Source organism: Pseudorasbora parva, chromosome 13 (genome assembly GCF_024679245.1).
Source record: "Pseudorasbora parva isolate DD20220531a chromosome 13, ASM2467924v1, whole genome shotgun sequence".
In the NCBI taxonomy this organism is placed as follows: domain Eukaryota; kingdom Metazoa; phylum Chordata; class Actinopteri; order Cypriniformes; family Gobionidae; genus Pseudorasbora; species Pseudorasbora parva.
The window spans coordinates 35,750,580-35,775,785 of NC_090184.1; the positions used below are offsets into that span (position 1 = coordinate 35,750,580).

Below are 25,206 nucleotides of genomic sequence, written 5' to 3' on the forward strand. Positions count from 1 at the left end.
GTATTAAATGTATATCATTGACAGTTGACAGAAATAAAACACACACATATATATATATATATATATAATATAATATAATATTACAACATTTAATAAAGGTTAGGGTGTCCTGAAACTGCAACCAATATACATATTCTCATGACTGTTATACTTCCGATCAAAGCAATGTGTAGTTTCACAGTTACTTTGTGTCTTCTTGTAGCACATTAGCAAATCTAGTGATCTCACCATTTGACAACAGGCACTGGCGTTGCAGAAATGGTTGTCACATTTATTAGGTTTAAAAGGACTTCTGTAAATTATGAGATGCTTTAGCCTAGTCTGGTCACACAAGTGTATGATTGTCTTGTTTGTGTAGTATTTCCCAGGTCGTCCGTCTGTAAAGAGTGCACTGAAGAATGTGGACGACTGGTTACAACAACAGAACGAGGCAGAGATCAAATACAGCGATTTGAGAGATGTGCTGGACAATCCTGTGCAGGTTAGTTAAGCTTACCTGAGCAGAACATCTCAGAAAGTGCTCAATTTTCATTTTTTATTTCCATTTATGACTGTATTAGAAATTAGAAATATGATTTTTGACAACCAGACATTTGATATAGCAAAGTACTGCATTTATTTGAAAAAGTACGTAAATTTGTCAATACTTTGACGTAAGCATTCCTCCACTTAGACTTGGGTCATGAGGTCAGTGTATTGGGATACTGTCACTCATTTAAATTTATTAAAACATCTATTTAAGCAGTTGAAAGGCACAAATTCAAGCCATGCCATTCAACATCACATGCAGGTTGCATAAAAACAATTTCATAAGATAAATATGTGCAGGTAGGTATAGTGATCTCATACTATGGTTGGATGTTCAAATGTAGTAAAAAGAGCTGCATTTACTTAAAATGATCATCCAAAAATGAATATTCTGTCATAATTTACTCACACTTGTCGTTTCAAACTGGTATTTTTTTCTTTCTTTTGGAGAACACAAAAGAAGATCTTTTGAAGAATGTTCAATGAAAGTCAATGGGGTCAAAAACAACTTAAACAACTCGCACGCCTACATGCACAAACATACTCTGGAGCAGTTAGTGACATCATTAGCTTTTAGCCACCCAGTCAATGAATCAATAAGGAAGTAGGAAGGCGTCCTATAAGCAAAAGGGCTGGTGTCATCAAGATCATCGCCTCATAGACACGCCCACCAATCAACCGCTAAAGTGACTCTACACATAAGAGACTGACCAATGGGAGATCTGGATTCATTCCAAAACAGACCAAAGAGCTTAAATGTTGTTTGATATTTTCTTTTCTTTTTTATGCATTAAGTGAAAACTGATTGAAAATAATCCCTGAGGAGATTGCATTTCCTTTAACAGTCATACCTGCTTTAATTGCAGTATCCACCTTACTTCATTTGAGGAGTGACTGAAAGGAAAATTGATTGACTTCAATTGATTCTTGTCGTTTGAGTGAAACAAGTCAATTGAGACTGTGTGTGTGTGTGTGTGTGTGTGTGTGTGTGTGTGTGTGTTTTTTCTCCAGCCGAGCGATGCAGTGTTGCCTGAGGGTGTTCAGTGGGTGGGCTGCCAGGGATCTCAAGCCCACTACCGTGGATACCCCTGTGCTGTTTGGAAACTCTTTCATGTGCTTACGGTGCAGGCTAAAGAAATTGGCAGCACAGGTACTATTAATAGACAGAGCGCCTTAACTAGACCACACTATAAGATATTGAGTGAATGCTCCCTTCTATTTTTAAACATTGTAAGTTGTAGTCTTCTAAATGTCTTGCTCAAAAGCACAATGGTGATATGAACCGTCTTTTGTGGGGCTTGAAACTACAACTTAATAGAAACTAGTCCAGACTACATGAAATGGCATACCACCCATATTTCTTCTCTAATATGACATACCGGTATTTCAAAGTAAAACAGAATATTGATATATATACCGTAAATGCAATGTACAGTGGGTTCCACAAATATCAGCACTCTTGGTAAATATGTGCAAAACTGTGAAAATTTGTTTTTGGGATTTCTCCTTTTAGTCTTTCATTCAGATTATTCACAATAATCTAACCTTCAATTAAAGTAAAAAAATAAAACGCCGTATATGTATTCCACAATTATTGACATCCCTTAATACTTTGTGCAGCCTCCTTTTGTCAAGATAACAGCTCTTGATCTTCTCCTTCTAAGACCCTTCCTTCATACAGAATCTCTCCAGATCCTTCAGATTCAGAGGTCCATGCTTGTGGACTCTTTTCTTCAGCTCATCCCACAGGTTTTGTATGGGGATTGGGTCGAGGGACTGCTATGTCCATGTCGAAAATCTTTGTGGTCAGTGAACTATTCTACTGTTTGTGTTAATGCAGGTGTTCATTTAATATCTGCTGGACCCTGGACAGTAATACGTGGTATCATAAAGTCCATCAATGGAGTTTATGATACCGTGTATCCTGTCCAGGGTCTTCGGAAGAAAATTAGAAGAAAAAGAAAGACCCACGTCCACCCCCATATTTCAGTGGGATGATGTACTTTTCTACATGGTATTTTTCCAAAAAGCTTTATTTTGGTCTCATCTGACCATAAACCCAAGTCCGACTCTAAGTTCCACTAATGCCTGACAAACTGTAGGTTCATGAGATTGTTGTTTGATGCCAACAAAGACTTTTTTTGTATTATTATTGCAACCTTGGCAAACAAATTGTGGTTATACGAGTTCTTATCATGGTTTTGGAGACTCTCTTACCCCAAGACCCAACTAGCATCTGAAATACTTTGATCCTTACAGTTTTTTTGGCAATGCAAACCTCATCCTCCTCAGTGCGTGTGGGGCCAGCATAGACACCGGTACTTTTCCAGGTAGATTGTTACAATCTCCAGTGTATTAAAACTACTTGAATTATTGCCCAGAAAGTGGAAATGAGTATTCCAACAATTAAACCATTATATTATAGCCAGTTTATGATTTGTGCAGCTCAACAACCTTTTGTCACACATCATTAAAGGTGCACTATGTAGTATTTTTGCAGTAAAATATCCAAAAACCACTAGGCCAGTGTTATATATTTTGTTCAGTTGAGTACTTACAATATCCCAAATGTTTCCAACTATTTGTAAATTGTGAGAAAATTGCTATTTTAACTAAGGACCCGGGACGTTTCAGCATAGCGTTTGTGCGAGTCGCTTGTCAATCGCGTCATATCTGCGTTACCCTCGGTTTTATTCTGCAGAAGCGCTTTACTCTTAGCAGTGTGAACATGTAACAGCCGAGCGAACGCACAGAGTAACATCATAACGTAATTTTAAACACACTTAAATGTAACTAATATGATAAACAGAGCTGCTTTACCTTATAATCATGACCGGAAAAACTGGAAGTGCACGCGCCCGGCGACTGTGTCCCGTCCCGTCATAATAAAAGTCCCAGTGTTCACAAGGCGTGTGTTTGTATAACAATCGCTCCAGGGGCCATGCTCAGCTCCTCAACACTCGGTCCTGCTCTGCTTCACACTACAGTAACGTTAATAACTGCGTCCATAAGCGTGATTTCTGCCCGAGTCCTATTTTCCACTGGCTGTGAGGTGAAGACCAAATGTCCCAAGATGCTGCGCTCACACTTGGCGTCATCAAACTATGCCTTTGTTTAGAATATGCGCCCTCCAGTGGACAGAAAGTTGCATAGTGCACCTTTAATGTATTCTCAGGTCTTTCCCATAGTGATGGACGATATTAATTTTTTGTGAATATTTGAATGAAAGACTAAGAGGAAAACAAATGTTCACTCTCAGTTTTGCTCATATTTACCACGGGTGCCAATATTTGTGGAGCCCACTGTAAGTCACTTTGGATAAAAGCGTCTGCTAAATGCACAAATGTAAATCTATTAAAAAAGTAAAAAGGTCCATTTTGATGTCATTTGATGTTGACTTTTTCATGATTTGAGGCTTGTAAAAACCAACGTTATCTTTTAGAAATGCAATATGCTAAAAAGAACAAATCAATGAAGCAGTCAGGAGGTGTGTTTGCTTTGCTGATCTGTAATCTTTCTGTGCGGTTTCTGCTACAGACCGTACATCTTTCAGGCTTATGTAAATGTAACACTGTAAGTGGTCTAATGAAGCTGGGACTGAATTATGTGGCCCATCTTGGCCTGTTGGTGACCTCGAGAGCTGCCATCAGCTGCCCTGTGTCACAACCTTCAAGGCCCTTTGGAGACAGAAGAGCCCTGTCTATTGTGTAAGGAAGGCTGACATGCATCTGTATGAGGCTGTGTGTGGCCGTCTGTGCTTTCCTCATGCATGCTTATGGTGTGTTTTGTTCTTGATTCCATACAAAATGATACACACCGGAGTTCCAGGATACACACATTCCAGGAAACCAGGGTGCCCATGTTATTCTTGGGCCTTGTTTTGGTGCTGTAAAAGTAATTGTGTGTAGGTAGAAGAGACGGATTTGTTTAGATTACTGGAATCTGAAGGGTTAATATAAGACCCAGTGAACACAGCTTCTCCACTCACACTTAATCCAGCAGCTTACAGTGGGCGGAAGAAGAGCGGAGGGGGCATCTGCGTGTGGATGCGTGTTTGTGTTTGTGTGAGCGGTTGGAGGGGGGTCATGTAACCTGCAGATGGAAGGCCAGGGATGGGGTGTCCATCTGTCCACTGGCAATGCTCTGGATTATGTCCACCAGCTAAACACAGAAAGAAAGAAGTGCACGAAACACAACACTAAACTAACTTCCAGAGCATTCTGGGTGAGAACTGTCTCACTCCTGGTACCTGCAGCGACTTGTCTTCAGAATGTGAGCGAATAGATGTTTAAGAATTAGTGTAGGGTAATCTGGGGTCTGGAGATTGGTTAGTTAGTGGCCTATTGTGTGTCCGAATGAACAGGTTTCAACATTTTACGTTGGATTACTGAAGTTTTCATGCATTAGTTACCAATATATAACTATTTTACTGGAGAGGGTCATGATATATTATATAGAATTTTTTTTAATGTATTATGTAGTATATTGATACTGAGAAATTGTGCTTTGTTAGCAATATAATAATATTATTATAAAATAATAACATTTTATTATCACTGTTGCTGTTATTATTGATGTATTTTTTGTTATAAATGAATATATGATATTATAATATATTTTATATCCTTCATACACCCAATTTTGTCAGTGTTGTTTTGTTTTTTTGCAGCCTTACTTTCTTTCTTTTTTTAACTTCCTCTTTTTGTCCATTTCCTCTTTTCTTTCTTATCTTTCTGTCTCTTGTTCTCAGATCCTCAGGAAGTATTGCAGGCGATGAGAGGTTATGTCAGCAGTTTTTTCGGATGCAGGCCTTGTGCAACTCACTTTGAGAGTATGGCCCAGGAGAGCTTGTATCATGTGACCTCACTGTCTACCGCTGTCCTCTGGCTGTGGTCTCGGCACAACCGGGTCAACAATCGCCTGGCAGGTCAGTATTTTCAGTGTAAACAAATGTTAAACGTTTAATATAAACGACTAACACTTAACATGCAATACAGTGGCCACAAATTGGAAATACACATTTAAATTGAATTCATTGCATTTAAAACCCTTTTCTGAGCAATTTAACCAACTGCTTTCAAAGTTATTTTTAGTGAATTTATGAAGTCAGTTCCCCTCAAGTTCACACACCTAGCAGAGTAACCATTGGTAACCATAGGTGTCATTCATCAAAAATTAACTATGTTCATGTGACCAGAAAGTGTCACAATACCTTTTGTCTTTATTTTGAACAGTATTTGTCTATCGACTATCATTTCATTTCTAAAAGCTAATAAACCGATTTTTTTTAATCAAGTTTATATGAACTATATTTCTGTACGATACGTGGCACTTGTTATGGCTTTTCAATGTGTACAGATCATTTTTAACCAAGGATATTATTCAGTCCTGTTACTCCTGACCATATTATGGAGCATGAGAAAAGAAGAGCACACCAGGAGTTTTTGGGTGGATTTTTCCCTCTCCAGAGCACCAGTGCAGCTTCTTCCCTTTAAATCCCTTTAATTCGACGATCCTCTGGGCAGACACCAGCTGTCCTCTTCTCTTCTATCTGTCTATCTCTCTATCTATCTTTTTCTCTCTCCCTCCAGTTACATCCATCCCTTTTTCTATTTCTCACACCTGCTGTTGCTCCACCTTATAATTTCCTGTTTTACAACTACAGTGATGTTTTTCATTTCATTTTTATTTATTTATTTATTTATTTATTTATTTATTTATTTATTTATTTATTTATTTATTTATTTATTTATTTATTTATTTATTTATTTATTTATTTTTATTTTATTTTATTTTATTTTGTAGGTCACTTTGGATAAAAAGGATCTGCTAAATGAATGTAAATCTAAATGTTTTTTTTTGTTGTTGTTGAAGTTATATTCATTTATGGTTCTGTTAAGAACATTGTTACCTTACAGTTAAATAAGAATTCACTAGTAAAAGTGACTGCAAAGAACTGGTTACATAGTTGACATTTAATAAATAAAAATCTTAGTTATCTCTCTGACAACTTATCAGCCTGCATGGCTGTTGTCCATAAGGGCTATAAAGGGAGGCAGTTGCCTCTCTTCACACTTGCTTAATTCATTTGTTTGTCCTCTTTTGATGTCTCCTGCCTCTTTAGCGTCTGTTCTGTTTTTACCAGCCATGAAGTCATGAATAATTGGACAAAAGTCTCCCATGTGTGTCCCCCTATGGCTCTTCTGTGTCCCTAGGTCCCCTTCACTTCTGCTGATTAGGTCTCACTGTCTCTTGTGTCCCGGGAGAGTCGTTCCTACCGCTTGACAATTGAAACAGCAACAGTGTCTCCTGCCTGGGGCACGCGGCCCTCTATTCCCCAGACACCCGGGACAGCAGGTGGCACACGCCACGCCGCCAGCATCAAGCCTTCCTCTGCTTTGTAGTCTCTGGCCCAAGTAGCTAAAACGGAGTGTGTGTGAGGTGGGTGGCACTCCCCCTGCTCCTCCTCCGCCTCCCACCCTCCGACACCCTTTATTCCTCTCGGTTCCCAAGAGGGACCCTCCTTCTCCTCCTTATCGTGAGCCTCTTTAGTAGTTCCCTCCCATCTCGCACACAAACACACACAGCTAACCAGGCATGAATAGTGGCCTATTAGTATCACTGCTGCACAATTAATTTAACTGGCATAAAGGCCCAAGCAACAAGCCTCAGCCCAGCACTGCTACCACTTGTCGAGGGGGGAGACATCTACAGAGGGAAGACAAATAAATTAAGCTTTGTGAAAACTAATTGGGGACATCTTTATTTGCTCTCCCTCTTCTCTCTTCTAACTGTATACTGTGAAGTATTTTGTTTTTAAATAGTATGAGAAATGGTATGCGGCATGCAACATATGATCTCACTGCATTTCTTAGCTCCACAAATGTCCATAAAACCAATGTTTATTAAGCTTAAAATCATTATTTGACCTCTCTGCCAAAATTAAGCAAGAGATGTAAAACACTGCAATGCTTTGGTTGTTAGTGTGCTGCTAAGTGGTTAAGGTGTTTTCAGTGAGAGGTTTTCAGTGAGTTTCTATATAGATGCTACTTTCTAGGGTGTTCTTGGTAGTTGCTAGGGCATTTCTATGGAGTTGTGAGTTGTGTGTTCTGAGGGTTTTTTGTGTGTTGCTGTGTTGTTTCAGAGCTGGACAGTAGAAAAGTATTTTTGCTTTCCAAGTAATTTTATTTTTCAAGTATACTGTATGCACTTTATCAATATTTTTCTTTGGAAAATTTTTACCTCACAACAATCCAAAACATAATATTGTAGTTTTTACTGCACTGTTTAATATTGAATATCATTAATACTTAATTACGTTAAACATACACTCACCTAAAAGATTATCAGGAACACCATACTAATAGTGTGTTTGACCCCCTTTCACCTTCAGAACTGCCTTAATTCTACGTGGCATTGATTCAACAAGGTGCTGAAAGCATTCTTTAGAAATGTTGGCCCATATTGATAGGATAGCATCTTGCAGTTGATGGAGATTTGTGAGATGCACATCCAGGGCATGAAGCTCCCGTTCCCCCACATCCCAAAGGTGCTCTATTGGGTGAGATCTGGTGACTGTGGGGGCCTATTTTAGTACAGTGAACTCATGTCATGTCATGTTCAAGAAACCAATTTGAAATGATTCAAGCTTTGTGACATGGTGCATTATCCTGCTAGAAGTAGCCATCTGAGGATGGGTACATGGTGGTCATAAAGGAATGGACATGGTCAGAAACTATGCTCAGGTAGGCCGTGGCATTTAAACAATGCCCAATTGGCTCTAAGGGGCCTAAAGTGTGCCAAGAAAACATCCCCCACACCATTACACCACCACCACCAGCCTGCACAGTGGTAACAAGACATGATGGATCCATGCTCTCATTCTGTTTATGCCAAATTCTGACTCTACCATCTGAATGTCTCAACAGAAATGAGACTTATCAGACCAGGCAACATTTTTCCAGTCTTCAACTGTCCAATTTTGGTGAGATCGTGCAAATTGTAGCCTCTTTTTCCTATTTGTAGTGGAGATGAGTGGTACCCGGTGGGGTCTTCTACTGTTGTAGCCCATCTGCCTAAAGGTTGTGCGTGTTGTGGCTTCACAAATGCTTTGCTGCATTCCTTGGTTATAACTAATGGTTAATATATACATTTTTCTCAGGTAGAAAAATGTTCGTCTTCCGTCTTTCCGGAAAAAACCGAGCGCCTGGAGGCGTATGCTCATCGTGTGGGCGGAGCTAAAGAATGACATATGCGCAGAGCGATGACGTCCTCAAGCGTGGAGAAACCCATCGCTCTCTCAGCTAATAGATATGATCCAGAATCTAATTCGGAGGCTGAAATAGAAACAGCAACAGCAGGACGTCCGTCTCTTTGGTATGTACTGTATTTAGAGGCCTGTCAACATGACATGATTCAGTTTATGGACTATTGTATGCGACCAAACCTTAGTAGCAAGCAAAACGGTTTTGCACGTCAGAGTAGTGTAACGTTATAAGTTACATAGAACAGCAATGAAGTCCGTTAGTGCATTTGATTGACGAAGCACGCGATCGTGTCGTTTACTGATGTTTACATACGCGACGATAAGCACAGCACAGACATTTGAAGCAGTTTTACTTACCGGCTGCTTCCAAAGCAGGACCGAACCTTTATCGCTGGGACCACTCCGTCAAAAACACACTTCTTGGAGTGTGGAGATCCACTTTGCGATGCGACTGAAGCATTTCTGCGTTCAAATCGGTTCAAATGCAGCGCTGCCTTCCCGGAATGCTGTGCTGAAGCGTTGAAGTCGCTTAATGTCAAAGTGGAGGAATGAAGTGGAGCGCGGCGCGGACTATAACCGACATTAGTGTTCACGGACGACTGGATCTGCAGCTGAGAGCAGTTTACTGTTTACAGCGTGCATTTCCTCTCTTGCGCTAGTGACGCGCGCGCGCACCCTACCGGGAGAAGAGCCCATACGGCCCATACAAGGACCTTCCGATCTATTAACGTCAAGTAGACCCATACTCGAAAAAAACTCTCCAAAACTTGTGAGAAACCGGAAGGAGTATTTTTGACACAGAAATACTCCATCAAACGTCCAACATTAGTTTTTGAAACTTTGACTATGTTTAGGATGGGAATCCAAGTCTTTAACAGTGTAAACAGCTCAGTATGCATGCAACAGCATTTCACCCCCCCTTTAATACCAGGTGTAAACTGGGCCTTAGCTGGTTGCTTACTGGTGAAAAGAGTCTACCCACAATTGTCTATTTTGCTTACAAGTTTAATATTTAGGGTGTATACTTATGATTACGCTGAGTATGTATTATAGTAATATAAGTCGGGTATATTGCATACTTATATTATTTCACTGTATTTTTTGCATACTACAAAATTAGTAGGAATAGTGTTAGTTTACCATTCCAAGCATACCTCTTGGTCCCTCTCTCTCTTCCTCTGCCTCTCCAATTCCCCAGTTTCTTTTGAAAATCCCAAGATGTTTAGGCTACGTTTGTTTTGCATTTGTTTTGTCAATCCTCCAATCCACCCTTCATCCGAACACAGGAGCCCTGCCCACCCATCGGCACTCACATTCACTCACGCTTACCGGAACTGTCCTATGTGACAGCTCTTTCTCTATTCACACGCATGAATATTAATGCACTGCCCCAGCAAGCTTTTGTATCAATGTTAACAGTGCTACAGCTGAAGTCACCTCTGTGCTGAAGGGCTCTATGATTAAAAGTAAGATCTTCATAGGCATTGCATCACATCACAGCCAGATATGAGTGCTGTCACAGAGCAAGGCATAAAGACCCCTGGGTTCCTGTAGACGCGTAGTAAAATTGATGTATCTCTTATGTAAAGTGCGGTATGCAGAGTACGTCCACACATGCATATATACATCAGATTAATCTACGTAAGAGATGGGGGAGGGATGTAAACTAACTACTGCTGCCACCTCTTGTAGTGTCTCGGCCACCCCGTGACATCCGCCACAAGCAATTTATTAGTGGATGCCTCCGTCCGGGGTGGCTTTTGGGAGGGGGGAGGGAGGAAAGGAAAACATCTGAAGGGAAAAAAATAGTAATTCATTAGAGGGAGAGCTGCAGACCAGAGGTGCTGGCTTTCATATTCAATTTGGAGATGGTGGCATGTTCATAGGGGGTGTGAAGAGAAGAGGCTGGTGCGTGTGCATGTGGACGGGGAGGGGTGTGTTGTTCACCCCAACCTCATCTATTATCTTCACAATCCTCCCTCTGGGAGAGCCCACAGGTCTATTGATCATGTCTTTAGACCTGTCACACACACACACACACACACACACACACACACATACACACACACACGGTTCTCACAGCCCTTCAAGGTTGGGCAAAATTCTGAATTTTGTATGACAGGAAGAGGAAATTTAACAGTTTCTCAAACCTGATTTTGTTCCATTTTGACTTATTATGCCTATTTATTTTCTGATACACAGAATGAGTTTTGTTCTGAACTAATTAAAACAGATTTTAAGCCTCAAAATATTGTTTTCAGATACTTTTAGAAAACTAAATCTTGACATCAAAATTTTAAATGAATGATCATGTAATATATTAGAAAATGAAGGGTTCTTCTCCAGGTATACGTTAAGCTGTCAACTAACATAATTGATCGCATTTGGGCTTTTCCCACTTAATTTAACCCTAAGTTAAATGATTGATCTTTTAAACTGGGTTAAAGCCTGTTTTAGCCTTGGGTTAAGCAATGTTTGACACCTCTAAATGGGGATTAGTGGGTGATTCCCATGAAAACATGTCCAGGTTACATTTAAATATAAATATATACTAGATTTAATATGAATTATATATAAAATTATTTTCTTAACAATTAAGCATGTTTCGCCCTCAAATTCACGCAGTTTTAATACATGCAAACAATTTACTTTTGAGGTTTTTTGTTTTAATTCCCATTATAGTCGCATTATAGTACTTGTTCTCATTTGATTCTTATTTTATTTTATTTTTTTATTTTTTACTGTATTAGAAACACTTTTTTATGGAATTAATTAAAGGTTGTACAATAAATAAATAAACTTCCATGATGTATAAATTGTTTACAATGTAAATTACATTATTGTTGTTGTTTTTAATACAGTGATGAGGGGGAGATTTATTGTTAAACAAGGCTTTGTTTTCTAGCAAAATATAATTTCTAATTCTTTTGATTATTAGGTGTAATACCTGACAATGTTCTTGAAAAAAACAATATTGTATACTTTGATAACATTTCCACAGGTGGACAACCAAGAATTACTTTGAATTAACAATTTCAGGTGTGAAATGTGAAAGTTGTAATAATAATTTAATAGTTAATTGTCTCAACTCCTCCTTTGATAAATGGTTGATTTGGTTTATTTATATAAAATTATGAAACTCCATTTATGATGGCTGTTTTTCTCATCTCACACAGGAGACCTCAGTGAGGACCCTCATTTCCCTAAGATTCAGTGGCCGTCTCCGGAGTTGTGTCCTAGCTGTCATGGTGTAAAGAGGACCGGTGATCACAACTGGAACCAGGAGGAGGTGCTGACCTTCCTCCGAGACTACTTTTCTTCAGATCGCATTCTGACGGACTACCTGCAGAACGACACCCAGGCTCTCATCCATCAGAAGAACCGACAGGTGGCCGCTCAGATGGAGAAAGAAGCCAGGCGAGGGATGGAACGGAGAGCTCGCGAGGTTCTCGACAACCACCCTGCTGAAGACCCTCAAGAGGAGGAGGAGGAGGAGGAGGAAGAGGAAGAACCAGCACCGGAGGAGCAGGCTGGCGAGACGTACCCTGCAGGGTTGGAGGGAATGGGGGTGGCTGGAGCAGACACAACCGATAACCAAACACCTTGGGAGAAGCCACAGCAGCCGCAGTCCCAACACAAGCCAAGAATCGTGGGATTGAAACTACGGGAGCGCCAGGAGGACATAGTAGACCTGGATTCCTTTGTAAGCCAACACTATAAAGCCAAAGCCCTCCGAGCTGCAGCCATGTCGGGAGTAGTGCGACGGAGGAGCCTTCAAAAGAAGGAGGATGCGGAAGACCTCCAGTTCGAGGGAGGCTGGAGGGTGAAGCGAGACCTTGGAAGCCAGGAAGGGAACCTCGGTGCTGGGGTTGGGATAGAGCCGTACCCCAGACCCCAGAGCAAGCGCTGGATGTCCCTGCTTAGCGTGGGATTCTCCAGGCTGGATGTGAGCCTGTGCATCCTGCTTTACCTCCTCTCCACCATGTGTCTGGTCGCCATGTACCTGTATTTTAAACTGAGGATAAAGCTACGACGTGCTAAATTGTCTATGGCCTAGAGCATCGCTCCAGTTTAAACTTGTACTTTTAGGAGCAATGACCAAATCTCAAAAGCTGTGGCTACTAGAGAACCTGACAGCTTCAATGCCAAAGTAACAATGCACATAGATTACAAAGTACTGATTTTGATTTTATAGTAATTAAGAGTGTACTAAAAGATGCCAAAGTCTCATTTTACAGACCCTGTGTCCAGGAAGGGCTGCTTGTGGAATTAATTTTTGCATTCTTAGAAGCATTTTATGGTAACATTTTTAACTGTAATTAATGTCTTTCATTTGTTTAAACATTTGTTTTTATATGACCACTCAAAGATATCTGTATCTCAGATATTATGAAATCACCCTCATTTCATAATATTCCTTAAACAAACTTTTTAGATACGATATATTTTATCACAAAAACACAGCATTTTTTCATACCCAATCTATGATTGTGGTTATAATGTAAATACACCGCTCAGTGATAGAGCTACACCTGTATGTGTGTTTAAGCCATTTTAATTTACTGTGCCTTCCTGATCAAATATTATATATTTTTAGATTTCATACGACTGTTTTAGGATATGAATGTGTATAGCAAAGCAACTCTACAACAAGTACCTGAAACTATCAGAATCACAGACATTATGATTTGTGCCCGTTAGGTAAGCAAGAACTAAACATTTTCTGAAATGGAGAGCTTTGCTCTGTAAAATCTGATTAAAATTATTTTTTCAAAAAAATGTCTTATCGTTTTTAAAACTCTGATTGTATTTTTTTTTTCTGTTGTACTTTTGCTTTTTTTAACCATGTTTACTTTATATTCCAGTGTCTTTAAAACGTATTATAGTAGTGTGCATCACAAACTAATCTGACTGTGGACAGTCAGTTGAAAGAGTAACGGCTGGAATACACTGCACAAATCATGTACTGTATGATGGCAACAAACTCTGATTTAAGAACACTTATATTCATTTGTTTTATCATATCACCCCTAGTTTTTCCCTGTAACCATTTACGAAGTCGGACAGTGCATGATGACTAATGTTTTGAAAAAAATTCTGAATTTTAGGGCCCTATCGTACACCCGGCGCAATGAGACTCCTTCTCGCGCAAATGTTTTCCAACGCAATTATAATTGTATAATTTTTAAAAAGCAAATGCACCCATCTGTTTTCTCATGAGCGTGCATGTTCAGGGACACTGTTGGCGCATTGCTATTTTGTGGCAACTGAAAGCGACTCGCACGACCAACAAAAACCTGTTCTAGAGTCAATGGCGCAGTATTTTTTTGTGTTATTTAAAGAGCGCGTTACTAATATGTGCCTAAAGGTGGGTCCACAACTTAATACACACACAGGGATGTGCAGCAGCGCACAAACATTTTTAAATATTAAAAATAAAAAGGATTCCTCTCTGGAGAAGCGTTCAGTCTTTCCCCTCGCAAATTCCGCCATGTAAATAGTAAATCCTCCATGGTGCAAACACAACTGGCTTTTAAAGGGAATGGGAGATGAGACTCTGATTGGTTTATTGTACATCACGCCCAAAACACACCCATGACTCAATAAGAGACTAGGTACATCCCTTTTGGACTATGTGTTTGGCCTGCAACTGTTTTTTCTGTTGTTAAACTGGCAAAAGGGGATTCGGACACGCCTTAAGTGAACCTGCGCCATGTGCTTCAGACCATGTGCTCAGATTGTTAAAATACGCTATCATAGTGTAATCCAGTCTTTCCTGAAGATTTTACCAATTTCTCAACCGGATGCTGTAAACTTGATTATGTGACTAACCATTCATGATACACCATCTTTGGTCATCATAGCCTTTCCAAAGCCTGAGCATCATTCACACTATCAGTGTCCTCTGTGCCGCGTGTGTTCGTCTCAATGAGTAGATCATGTTGCATTTAAGGGTGAGGAGTGGTCGAGGAAGGGGTGAGCAGACCCACGGGTGGAAGAAGAACTAGCCTGTTGCCATCTGCTCTGTTTTGCTAGCTAAATCCTAACAATTTCATTGGGATTATAGCAAGTGAGTAATCCTGCTTTCCTTTGGGTCTGCGGGAGATTACCACGGGGATTAGCCCCCACCCGATAATAAACTTTATTAAAACGCAATCGGCTTTCAAGGCCTCTTCCCTCACACACTTGGAAGTTGGCTGTGCCAGGGAGGGGGTGGTGACCCCCAGGGAGAGAGGATCTGAAGAGGAACACAGAAAGACAAGGGTTTGAAGTGTTCCAGATTATCTGAAGGGCACCGTCGCTTGATCTTGAGCTTTAGGGTTTTCGTGGAAATCTGAGCGCCGCCCTTTGTCCCACATCTCTGTTTGCTTGTCCTATTTTTCTTTTTCTTTACTAGATGTACTATATGAGTCTTTGGGCTGACGGTGTTGAGCGTTTGAAAATATGGCGACTACATTAAAAAGAAAAGCTCTGAAGTTCAAAGCTCCTAGGAAAAGACAAAGAGGATGAGTAGAGATCACATGGTCTTTTTGAGTTTATTTGCTACATTTAAAGGGATAGTTCCCGCAAAAAATCATCACTAAAGGATACATAACACACACAGTTTCTGCCAATCTCATGTTAATCGTGATTGTGTCAAAACAGACATTTGATGCAGTTTCGCTCCCCACCTGTCGTGAAGACTCATGACCGGGAACAAACAAACACAATTGCAGAACTCTGTTGCTGCTCCGGAAAAACAAACCGCATCCACTGTTTCCTTAATACTGTGTTATTTGGGAAGCTGAAGGTTATCTTTTCTTTACATCCAGAAACATTGTAAATTGTGTGGTCTAAAAACTAAATGACAGCGCTGCAGACAGCTCCCGTAACCCGAACGAAGCTCATTGATGGGCTCTTGCTCTCGCTGTGGTCGATGTGCTCACACAATCATCCGGGAGATGTGTCCATACAAGCAATTCCAGCCTTTATGAAGTCATACAGGGCCAACCTCGAAAAAAAACTATTCGAAACTTATTAGAATCTTGAAGGAGTGTATTTGGCACAGAAATAATCTGTCATATGTCCAATTCGTATATATATATATATATATATATATATATATATATATATATATATATATATATATATATATATATATATATATTTTTTTTTTTTTTTTAAATGGTCATGTTTAGCTAGCATGAGAATCCAGCTCTTTGAGTTTAAATAAGTCAGAATGCATGAAATAGCATTAGACCCCCCCTTTAAAGATTTTTTAAAATAAAAAACACTTTTAAAGTAGACTTTTTTTCTTCAGATAAACACAAATTAAGGTTTTCAGGAACATAATACATCTCTGTAAATCCAACAAAATCCCACTGAATGGCTCCTGCTTGAAACAAAGTCATATACATTGGGAATGACATGAGGGTGAGTAGACTCATTGAGAGAATTTTCATTTTTGTGTTAACTATCCCTTTAACTATCCCTAATGTCATCCTACGCCTGTATGACATTCTACTGTGGAACACATGATTTTTGAGTGTCCAAACAACATTGGATTTCATTGAATGGACAAAAAAAAACAAATATATGTTCTTTGAACAGAGAAATGTATATTTGTGTGTCTGTCCCTTTAAGAATTCTTTAAAGGGAAAGTTCACCCCAAAATGAAAATTTGATGTTTATCTGCTTACCCCCAGGGCTTCCAGATGTAGGTGTGTTTGTTTCTTCAGTAAAACACAAATTAAGATTTTTAACTCCAACCGTTGCTCGTATAATGCATGTAAAAGTTTTTTTTTCTCTAGAGTCACTATAAGAGTAAAAAACACATACACGAATCTATATTAAAAGCTGTGGCTCGTGGCATCACTTTGATGTCTTAAAACACGAAACGAGCGATTTCTGTGAGATTTTCTGTTTTTTTACCTAATATCAGACGAATCTCATCTAGTATTCCCAATGCTGTTCATTGAGAAGGTCAAAACCTGGCGTGATTATATATATATATATATCGCATATACATATATATATATATATATATATATATATATATATATATATATATATATATGTATATGCGATATATATATATATATATATATAATCACGCCAGGTTATATATATATATATATATATATATATATATATATATATATATATATATATATATATATATATATATATATATATTGGCCTTCTATATATATATAGAAGATTCCTCATTAGTGTCTGTGCGATTGGCCCGGATCGGTCGAATGATGAATCTATGTAAAATAAATATGTGTCTATGATCGCACTGGGTTATTGACCTTATTTTACGGAAGTAATGGCATTGGGAATTCTAGATGAGATTTGCCTGATATGAGGTTAAAAAAATAATAATAATAATAATATTGTTTCTGTCTTAAGACGCCAATGTGTCGCCACGAGCCACAGGGTTAAATATGGATCCGTATGTCTATGTGTTTTTTACTCTCATAGAAAAACACTCCATTGGCATGTATTATACGAGCAACGGTTGGAGTTAAAAATCTTCATTTGTGTTTTACTGAAGAAACAAACACACCTACATCTGGAAGCCCTGGGGGTAAGCAGATAAACATCAAATATAGATTTTTGAGTGAACCATCCTTAAGAGAGGTGTGCCATTAATTTTTTTGATGTATGATGTATAAAGATCGGACTTGGAGATGGATTTGCTAAAAAACACGCATACACATTAGAAACCACATGTGGCCACATTCTGGCATTGTGGAAGCAAGTTTTGCACAGTTAAACATCTAGTTAAGATGAAATGGTTTTTAGTCACGATGACATTTATTGCATTTAAAATGAATGTAATTTGTTCCTAATCAGACCATTTTAATGATCTTTTAAAACGTTTTATGAATTTATTTGTATGCATATATTATACAATAACTAACTGTGTTTAATTGGCAGAACTGACTGGTCTTTATACACAGGGGCGTAGCACCAAATTTTGGGCCCTGGGTACAAACCATCTTGCTGGGCCCCCGTACCATGTATGTGTATGTATAGAAAACGGACTTCCCTGCCTTGGGCCCTGGTTACTCAGTACCCTTTATCCCCCCAGTCCCACGCCCCTGTTTATACATCCCAGATATTTGTCAGCATGTTGGTAAGTAATAAACACTCATGGATTTTCTATCCAATCTTGCTTGCGTCTCCAATCAGACTGTATAACTGAAGACACATTATGATGTGCTTCCTGTTTCCTGCCAGACTTTAAGCGAGGGACCTGTTTGTATGCTTTGCGAACAATGGAACAAAAGATAATGCCCCAGCCCCCAACCAAAAGCGGCAGAAAGCAAGGGTAAAACATCACCTTGTGTCGCTGGTGTTGTGTTCCATAAATTAGACAATGCTGGGTTTTATTGCTGAGGCCCTCCAGCATGTACTTTGCGTGTTTATGGTCTATCGCATACTGGTATTAAAATGCTGGACAGGTTTGATACCTCTGCTGTCATACCACTCTGATTTTAATAATACAATAAAGCTTCTGCCATAGCCGTACACAGGGTGTGTGAGTGTGTATGCACACTGAGAGTGAATTAATTCTGTGAAGAGAGGAAAAGGGTTAATATATGGTTTCGTTATTGTAGCTCATTTATACTCTGACCCCTAAATGTTACATTTAGCCCTAAAGCAGAAGCCAAACAGGTCAGATTAATCTCATTTTACTACCGTCGTTCCTCTCCTTGTCCATAATGTATGTATATTTCGAGATGCAGCCCTCATTCTTAGCTTTAATGCAGTCAGTCAGATTGGACGGATGGACTGTTGACAGGTGAGAGGTGGTAGGACATGCTAAACCACTGTAAGAAAACTGTATGTATGTATGCGCGTATGTGTGTATGTATGTGCGCATGTGTGGGTATACTTGTTTCCCATTAACTATGAGTTATAAAGCACATGTCCATGAATCTGAACTCTTTATACTGAATCCATGTGATGAGATTTTTGATATAAGCCCCCCAAATCTGGTTGAAAGGTAAAAGAGATTACATTGTATTGTCTAGGCTTTTAAGGTTAAATTATGTTTTAAAAGGTCTTAATATCTCCTTTTGTTTTGGTAGTGTTTATTTTGAACCGAACAAGAGCAAGCTCCCTGCACACGACATAAGCAAAGATATGTGGGCATTTTATTTCAAAACCATATAGTAACGTGGTCTTTTCTTTACTGCTGTAACAGCTCCTGCTCTCTTGTGACAGAACATGGATGCAGGTGTGTGGTCTCATTCAGACACTGTAACATCAGTCAGGTCAGGCAGTTATGTTAGGTGATGGGGTCTGGCTCACATTCATCGTTCCAATTCCTCCCCAAGGGTTTCAGCTCTGGTCTTTGTGAAGGTCAGTCAAGTTTCACTCAGTAAATCATTTCTTTATGAACCTTGCCTTCCGCACTGGGACACCGTGCTGCTGGTACAGAAAAGTAAGGTATGCTCCATTCAGATATACTATATTATTGTCCTTCGATCCAATGCTATATGAAAGCAAGTTCAAAACTCAGCAAAAAGAAGGAAAAAAAATTGAGAAATGTCCCCTTTTCATGCTCATTTTGTAAAATCAGGATTACAGATCTTTATTGGAAAGGGTTTAATTTAATGAACCATAAATAATTTTTACTCCAAAAAACACCAGGAAACGCCTGAGACATGTTTTGAAACTTGCAAGTGCCTTGGTGGAAGAGTGGAGTAACATCTCACAGCAAGATCCATAGATTATAAAAAAATATGGACGTAGTGTTCGTGACGTCACCCGTAGGTTCCTGAAGAGCATTTTTGAAGCCCAAAAGTGGGCGGAGCCAGCCGTCGCCATCTTGCCAGCAAGTCACCGCGCATCACTCCTACATAACCGAAAATGGGCAAAGAGGTGGGACGTGGGTGGACTAACACCCTGACAGCAGACAAACGGTAGCAGCGCCAATTCACTTGTCACTCATTTGACCATGCCCTTAATTATGCAGAACTTTAAGGCTTAAAGGGGTCATATAATGTACATGCACTTTTACAAGTTGATTGTACTGAAATGTGTGTTGGCAGTGCCTGTACACAACCATCCTATAATGATAAAAATCCATCCAGTGTTTTTTTATTATTATCTCCTTATATGTTTTCTCCTGTCTCAAATCAACCTCCTCCCATGATTGTTGATTGACAGCAGCGTTTTACCTCAGATCTGCCCTGAGCGAGCTCATCATAGTCCGCCATTGCTGATTCGCTGGAGCAGAATGGCGTCTAAGCGATTGTGGTGTTCTGTTCTTGGGTGTAATAATGAACACAGCAGTCATTTTGATGTTCCCAAATCCGAACCGCTGAAGACGCAGTGGCTGAGTTTTGTTTTCGTCAATGGTTTTATGTTTGCGTGAACCGTGAAGCATTTCTCACCAGACTGCTTTATGACCGAGGGTCAGTATAAAGCAGGTTTTGCTAAGAAGCTGCTCCTGAAAAAGGATCGGTAGCCTGGATCTGTTCCTGCTGCACCTCCAGAAGAAGTGAGTGTAGTTTGAAAGGCTTGTACGCTTCACGATGAATGCGGCTAAAGATTACAGGGTAAGTTAACTTGCATTACGGCATGCTTTCTATGGATGACGTTGTCAGTATAATTCATAATCCCACGTTTATAATGAACAATACGTTATGGTTATTGTGTTATTACAAACTGGGTACGCTGGTGATAAAGTTAACGTGGATGTGGTAACACTACACTAAGCTTACTTTTGATGGTTTATAATGGTGTCTGTTACTGTAAAAAAAATCATGTTGTAACAGTTACTGCATAGAAAATGTTACGCATCACTGACAAACCGACATTTAACGATAAAAAGTTTTGGACCCACTTTATATTAGGTGGCCTTAAGTACTATGTACTAACATTTTAATTAATCATTTGATACAATGCACTTATTGCGCACATACATGTTTTTACATTGTACTTACATTTTTAAAAATACCTGCATGTAATTACGTCTGTAATTAATTTCTGTAGTTACATTTGTAATTACACAGTTGGCACTTCCCTTACACCTAACTTTACCCTTAAACTTACCCACAAACCACACCTGTCCCTAACTCTGCCCGTATCCCACCTCAATATCAGCAAAGGTGTTTGGCAATACAATTTGAACACAGTAAGTACATTGTACTTATTTTTTGATGTAAGTACATAGCACTTAAGGCCACCTAATGTAAAGTGGGGCCAAATTTTTATTAGCATTAGCTTTGTCATAACATTAATCTGACAATGAACTAACTATCTGTCAATGAACAATACCAGTAACATCAGTAAACACACAGCATTTGTATCTCACTACGCTAACCTTACCCTGCCAGTAACTTACATACAAAGATAGATCAAAGTGACATTACGTTAATCAACCATTCAGAAACGTCCTGTTCGAGCCTTAATAGTCGAATTTAATTGGGACTGTCATCTTGTCCCGGATCCGACTCTTGCTCAAATTGATAAGGTTGCACAGATGTGTCCTCAGAGACTCCCTTTGACATTTGGTCTCCAAAATATATCCTCCAATGTTGGCAAGGCAACCTTCCACGTGTGTTGTGTCAAACCCTATGGTCAAACCCCACAGAACAAAGGGCAGGGTGAGCAAAGCTCATTAGCATTAAAGACACATGCACTGAAATGGCTTGCTGAAAACAGAGCTGTTTGCAGGTAAAATTAGTGCTATACTAATGAGAAATTGTAATTAAAGTATATTACAAAGTTTCTATTTAGACACTAAAGAATCATATTGTACAAAAATGGCATTATATGACCCCTTTAATATAATTTAAATGGATGAGTTATTAAAAAAAATTCACACCCCTCAGAGTTATCATGAACATTATCTGCAGTATATAGACCAAAACCTTTTTTTTAACCATGCTATAAAAAGATTTATTCTATAAAGTTTGGTATTTTAACATGGGGGAGATGCAGATTTGACTCCCTTGGAGCCTGTCTCTAGTGGCCAGTTGGTGAATTGCAGTTTAAGTTTCTCCACTGAAGTTCTATGATGTTCAAAACGCGTTTCTAAGGATGCTGATTTTCAAAAGGCAGACTGAGATGGCGAACATCAACATGGTGTGTGTAACATTAGCAACACATTATTAGCTGTTTGATAACGTAGTCAAGCAAAATGCTAATATTAAAAACCGCTAGTTTTCCGACGTTGTAAAGAGCGATATTGTGCGGTGTTTACTACAGTAAAGTTGAATGAGTGGAGGTGGGGATAATTTGCATATTCATGGTTCAGCGTATACTACATGAAGCAAGAGTTACATTCAAGCTATTTTAAGGCTTTTATCACAGGAAAAAAACATTTCAGTATGTGCTTATCAAAGATGAATTCTAAGGGGTAAAATTATTGACAAGCAGCTGGTGGACACACCACATAGGCCTACTGACTGCCACCACCCCTTTTTTAGATACTCATTATTCCATTTCTCTTTGTAAATCTCAGTGAAATGTCAGTTTATGTCTCATTTGTTAAATCTTTTTTATGTTCATACAAATATTTGCACATGTTAGGAAACTTGCTTGAAAAAAGCAGTTAAGCTGAGTATATAGGCTATGAACAGTTTCTTGGCAAGCAGTTGTAGACTGTAGACTAGGTCTGTGGATCTCTGCTGACCCGCCCTTCATACCGACTGCAGAATATAGGGTGGAGAAGGTCATCTGAGATCAGCATAAGGCCAGGCTCTATCCTGAAAGCCCATTCTTCTCATAGGACAGGCCAGATGATGTCAATAAGATGAGTTTGGATGCCTTCCCAAGAATGTCCATCAACATGCGTTAATGAAGCAGAATGAACGGCCTTGTCAGCAAACACCGGAAATGTAATCTCCATGAAGATGCTTCAAAGATGTTCATCAGTGTCGTTTTAAACAATTACATATTACAAGCTAAATACCCCTCTCTTTTACCCCGATCTGTCTTAGACGACACATGACAACTTTTTGTCTGTATAAACTCCAAATGTGTTGCATTTACTTAACATTTCAGTGTCATGTAACACATATTAGGCTCCATGTAAGTGATTACAATAACAACGACAAGGTGTATTCATGCTATCAAAAAACAAACAAACAATTAGGCCTACACAGAAGTGCATGTTGTGCATTAGTATTATTCAGTGCTTATCTAATTATGCTATTAGATGTGCACTTTAATTTAAAGTATTTTCTTCAATTGAATAACACGATAAAAATCATGCATAAGATCAGAATCATTATGCTTCATGGGAGCCCGCTTAAACACACATAAATAAAGGTATCGATTGCTGAAGCGGGTAAAAACATTACAGGGGATCCTTCATTGTTTAATGGTAAGCTTAAGGTGAAACACCGTCGCCTTTAATTGAATTTCTAACCTAAGCAGGATCTACCCCTTAGCCAATTAGAACGTATTAGACCATTTATTCCTGACCTGGTTTGCAGTGGTCAGCCATCACTGTGTTGTATGGTTTTTCACTTTTTAAAAGAAAGGTTCACAGTTATACCATTAAACAATTTTTTATTGTATTGTATGTATATTATAGGGTATTGTGCATTGTATATTGCATATTGAATACTGGATGCATATATTTAATATATTTAGTTAAATCATGTATAACTGACTGATATGGCATAGTAACTGAGAAGCCCACCCAGGTAAATGTCTCCTAAGTGTAACTTACTCTGAATTCAGATTCTGATTAAACAATGCCGAACCTCGTACTTCAACTAATTACGTAAATGGACAGGACCTGTCAAGAGACAATAACTATTCCCTAATAGAATTTGCCCCCAAGTGCAATTTAATTTTCTCTGTTGCCCTCTCTTGAGGTCTCTTCGTCTCTTTCTGTCTTTCCTTTGCAGGGAAAATGGGGGGAACGGCTTCTGACATTGATGTTCCAGCCTGTATTTACTCTTTACGCGGAATAGAAACCACCAGACTGATGTAGAGAGGTAAAACGTTTCTGTCTTTGTAGTATTTCTTCGTATTTGCGAGAATTCTACAGCGACTTCCTGTGTGCTCGAGCGCTGTCCAGCTCGTGAAGCGCTGAAGTGCCACGCGACTGTCGGTAGGTTTGCATGACGCTCTTTGCGAAGTGATGTGCTTCTTTTTGCGCAAACAGCGGTTATTTTCGCTTCGTATTTGTTTAACACATGTTTTATGTGTGACACTGTTTTAAGTGTATTTAAATTAACAAATGGAGGGAAACTGACAACAAATAGCCTACAGCATTTGCCAAGCGGCTATTAGTCAACAGGGAGACTGAGAAGTAGCCTATTTGTTTGTTTTTCGCGCTATATACACTTTGATATTTTATATATTTTGATATTACATGATATTGACAGCTTCTCTCTAAACGGTGTGAATTACTGTCAAATACAAACACTGCTGTTTTCGTGTTGTAGCACGAATAGACATTTTAAATGTGTTGTGCATGAATTCATTGTTATTTAATTTACTTGTTCAAAATAATTATGTAATTCCTCGTTACTATATGTAGTAAAGTCATTTAATTCGAAATATTTGGATTCAAAAGCTAAAACAGATTTTATTTGTACACTCACAATGTGCACTATTTACCTATCATCTGTTCAATATAAATGTGTGTTGTTATATATCAAATATATCAAATGAACCTGCTGATGCACAAATCACATTATAAACGTAATAAAATATTTTGTTTTATTGTATTTCTTTCTTTCTTTCTTTCTTTCTTTCTTTCTTTCTTTCTTTCTTTCTTTCTTTCTTTCTTTCTTTCTTTCTTTCTTTCTTTCTTTCTTTCTTTCTTTCTTTCTTTCTTTCTCTCTCTCGCTCTCTCTTTCTCTCTCTCTCTCTAAGATACGTATATATATTTATTTGATTATAATGATGCAAATCGTTACTTAATTATCTGAATTTCTGTGATGAACACCATTTTGAATAGTAGCCTACAGTTGTAAAGTTGACATTAATTTGGGTTAAACTTTGTTTTAAGGTGTCATTGCTACAGTGTAATTTATGTGTAATATAATTTAAGTGTAATATATATTTAAGTACTGAGTAATAATAATTAACCAGGCTACATATTATTACTATAGGGTTATGATAGGGTTACGATTTTGTATAGGGTTAGTTGCATGTAATTAAGCATAATTAACTGTTATTACAGTAACATGTGTAACAAGAACACTGTAAAATAAAGTGTTACCTTCATTTGTACAGGTATATATGTGGAGAAGACTGAGAGGTTGAATTCTGATCTATATCAGTTGCATGCAGAGACCTGCATTTTACTAATATGATGGAGCTGCAGCTCCTGGTGTCAAAATGCGGATGCCGTGAAATACTGGCAGTAATTAGATGTGCTCGGGGTCAGCGGGAGTCGCACCCTTTCGCTGAATTATAGTGCACAGGTCTCTCGTTGTTCGGAC

At 38.8% G+C, this 25,206-nt stretch overlaps 1 protein-coding gene across 1 annotated transcript in view; it reads left to right on the top strand.

Moving 5' to 3' along the window:
• The window catches only part of qsox1 (quiescin Q6 sulfhydryl oxidase 1), a 30,910-nt gene extending 17,337 nt beyond the window's left edge, over positions 1–13,573 (top strand). The window contains exons 9-12 of the mRNA XM_067414162.1: positions 359–481; positions 1,540–1,678; positions 5,279–5,455; positions 11,971–13,573. Coding sequence (XP_067270263.1) covers positions 359–481; positions 1,540–1,678; positions 5,279–5,455; positions 11,971–12,851 — 1,320 coding nt within the window. The 3' untranslated portion in view covers positions 12,852–13,573. The remainder of the gene's footprint in view (positions 1–358; positions 482–1,539; positions 1,679–5,278; positions 5,456–11,970) is intronic.
• Positions 13,574–25,206: the final 11,633 nt, after the last annotated feature.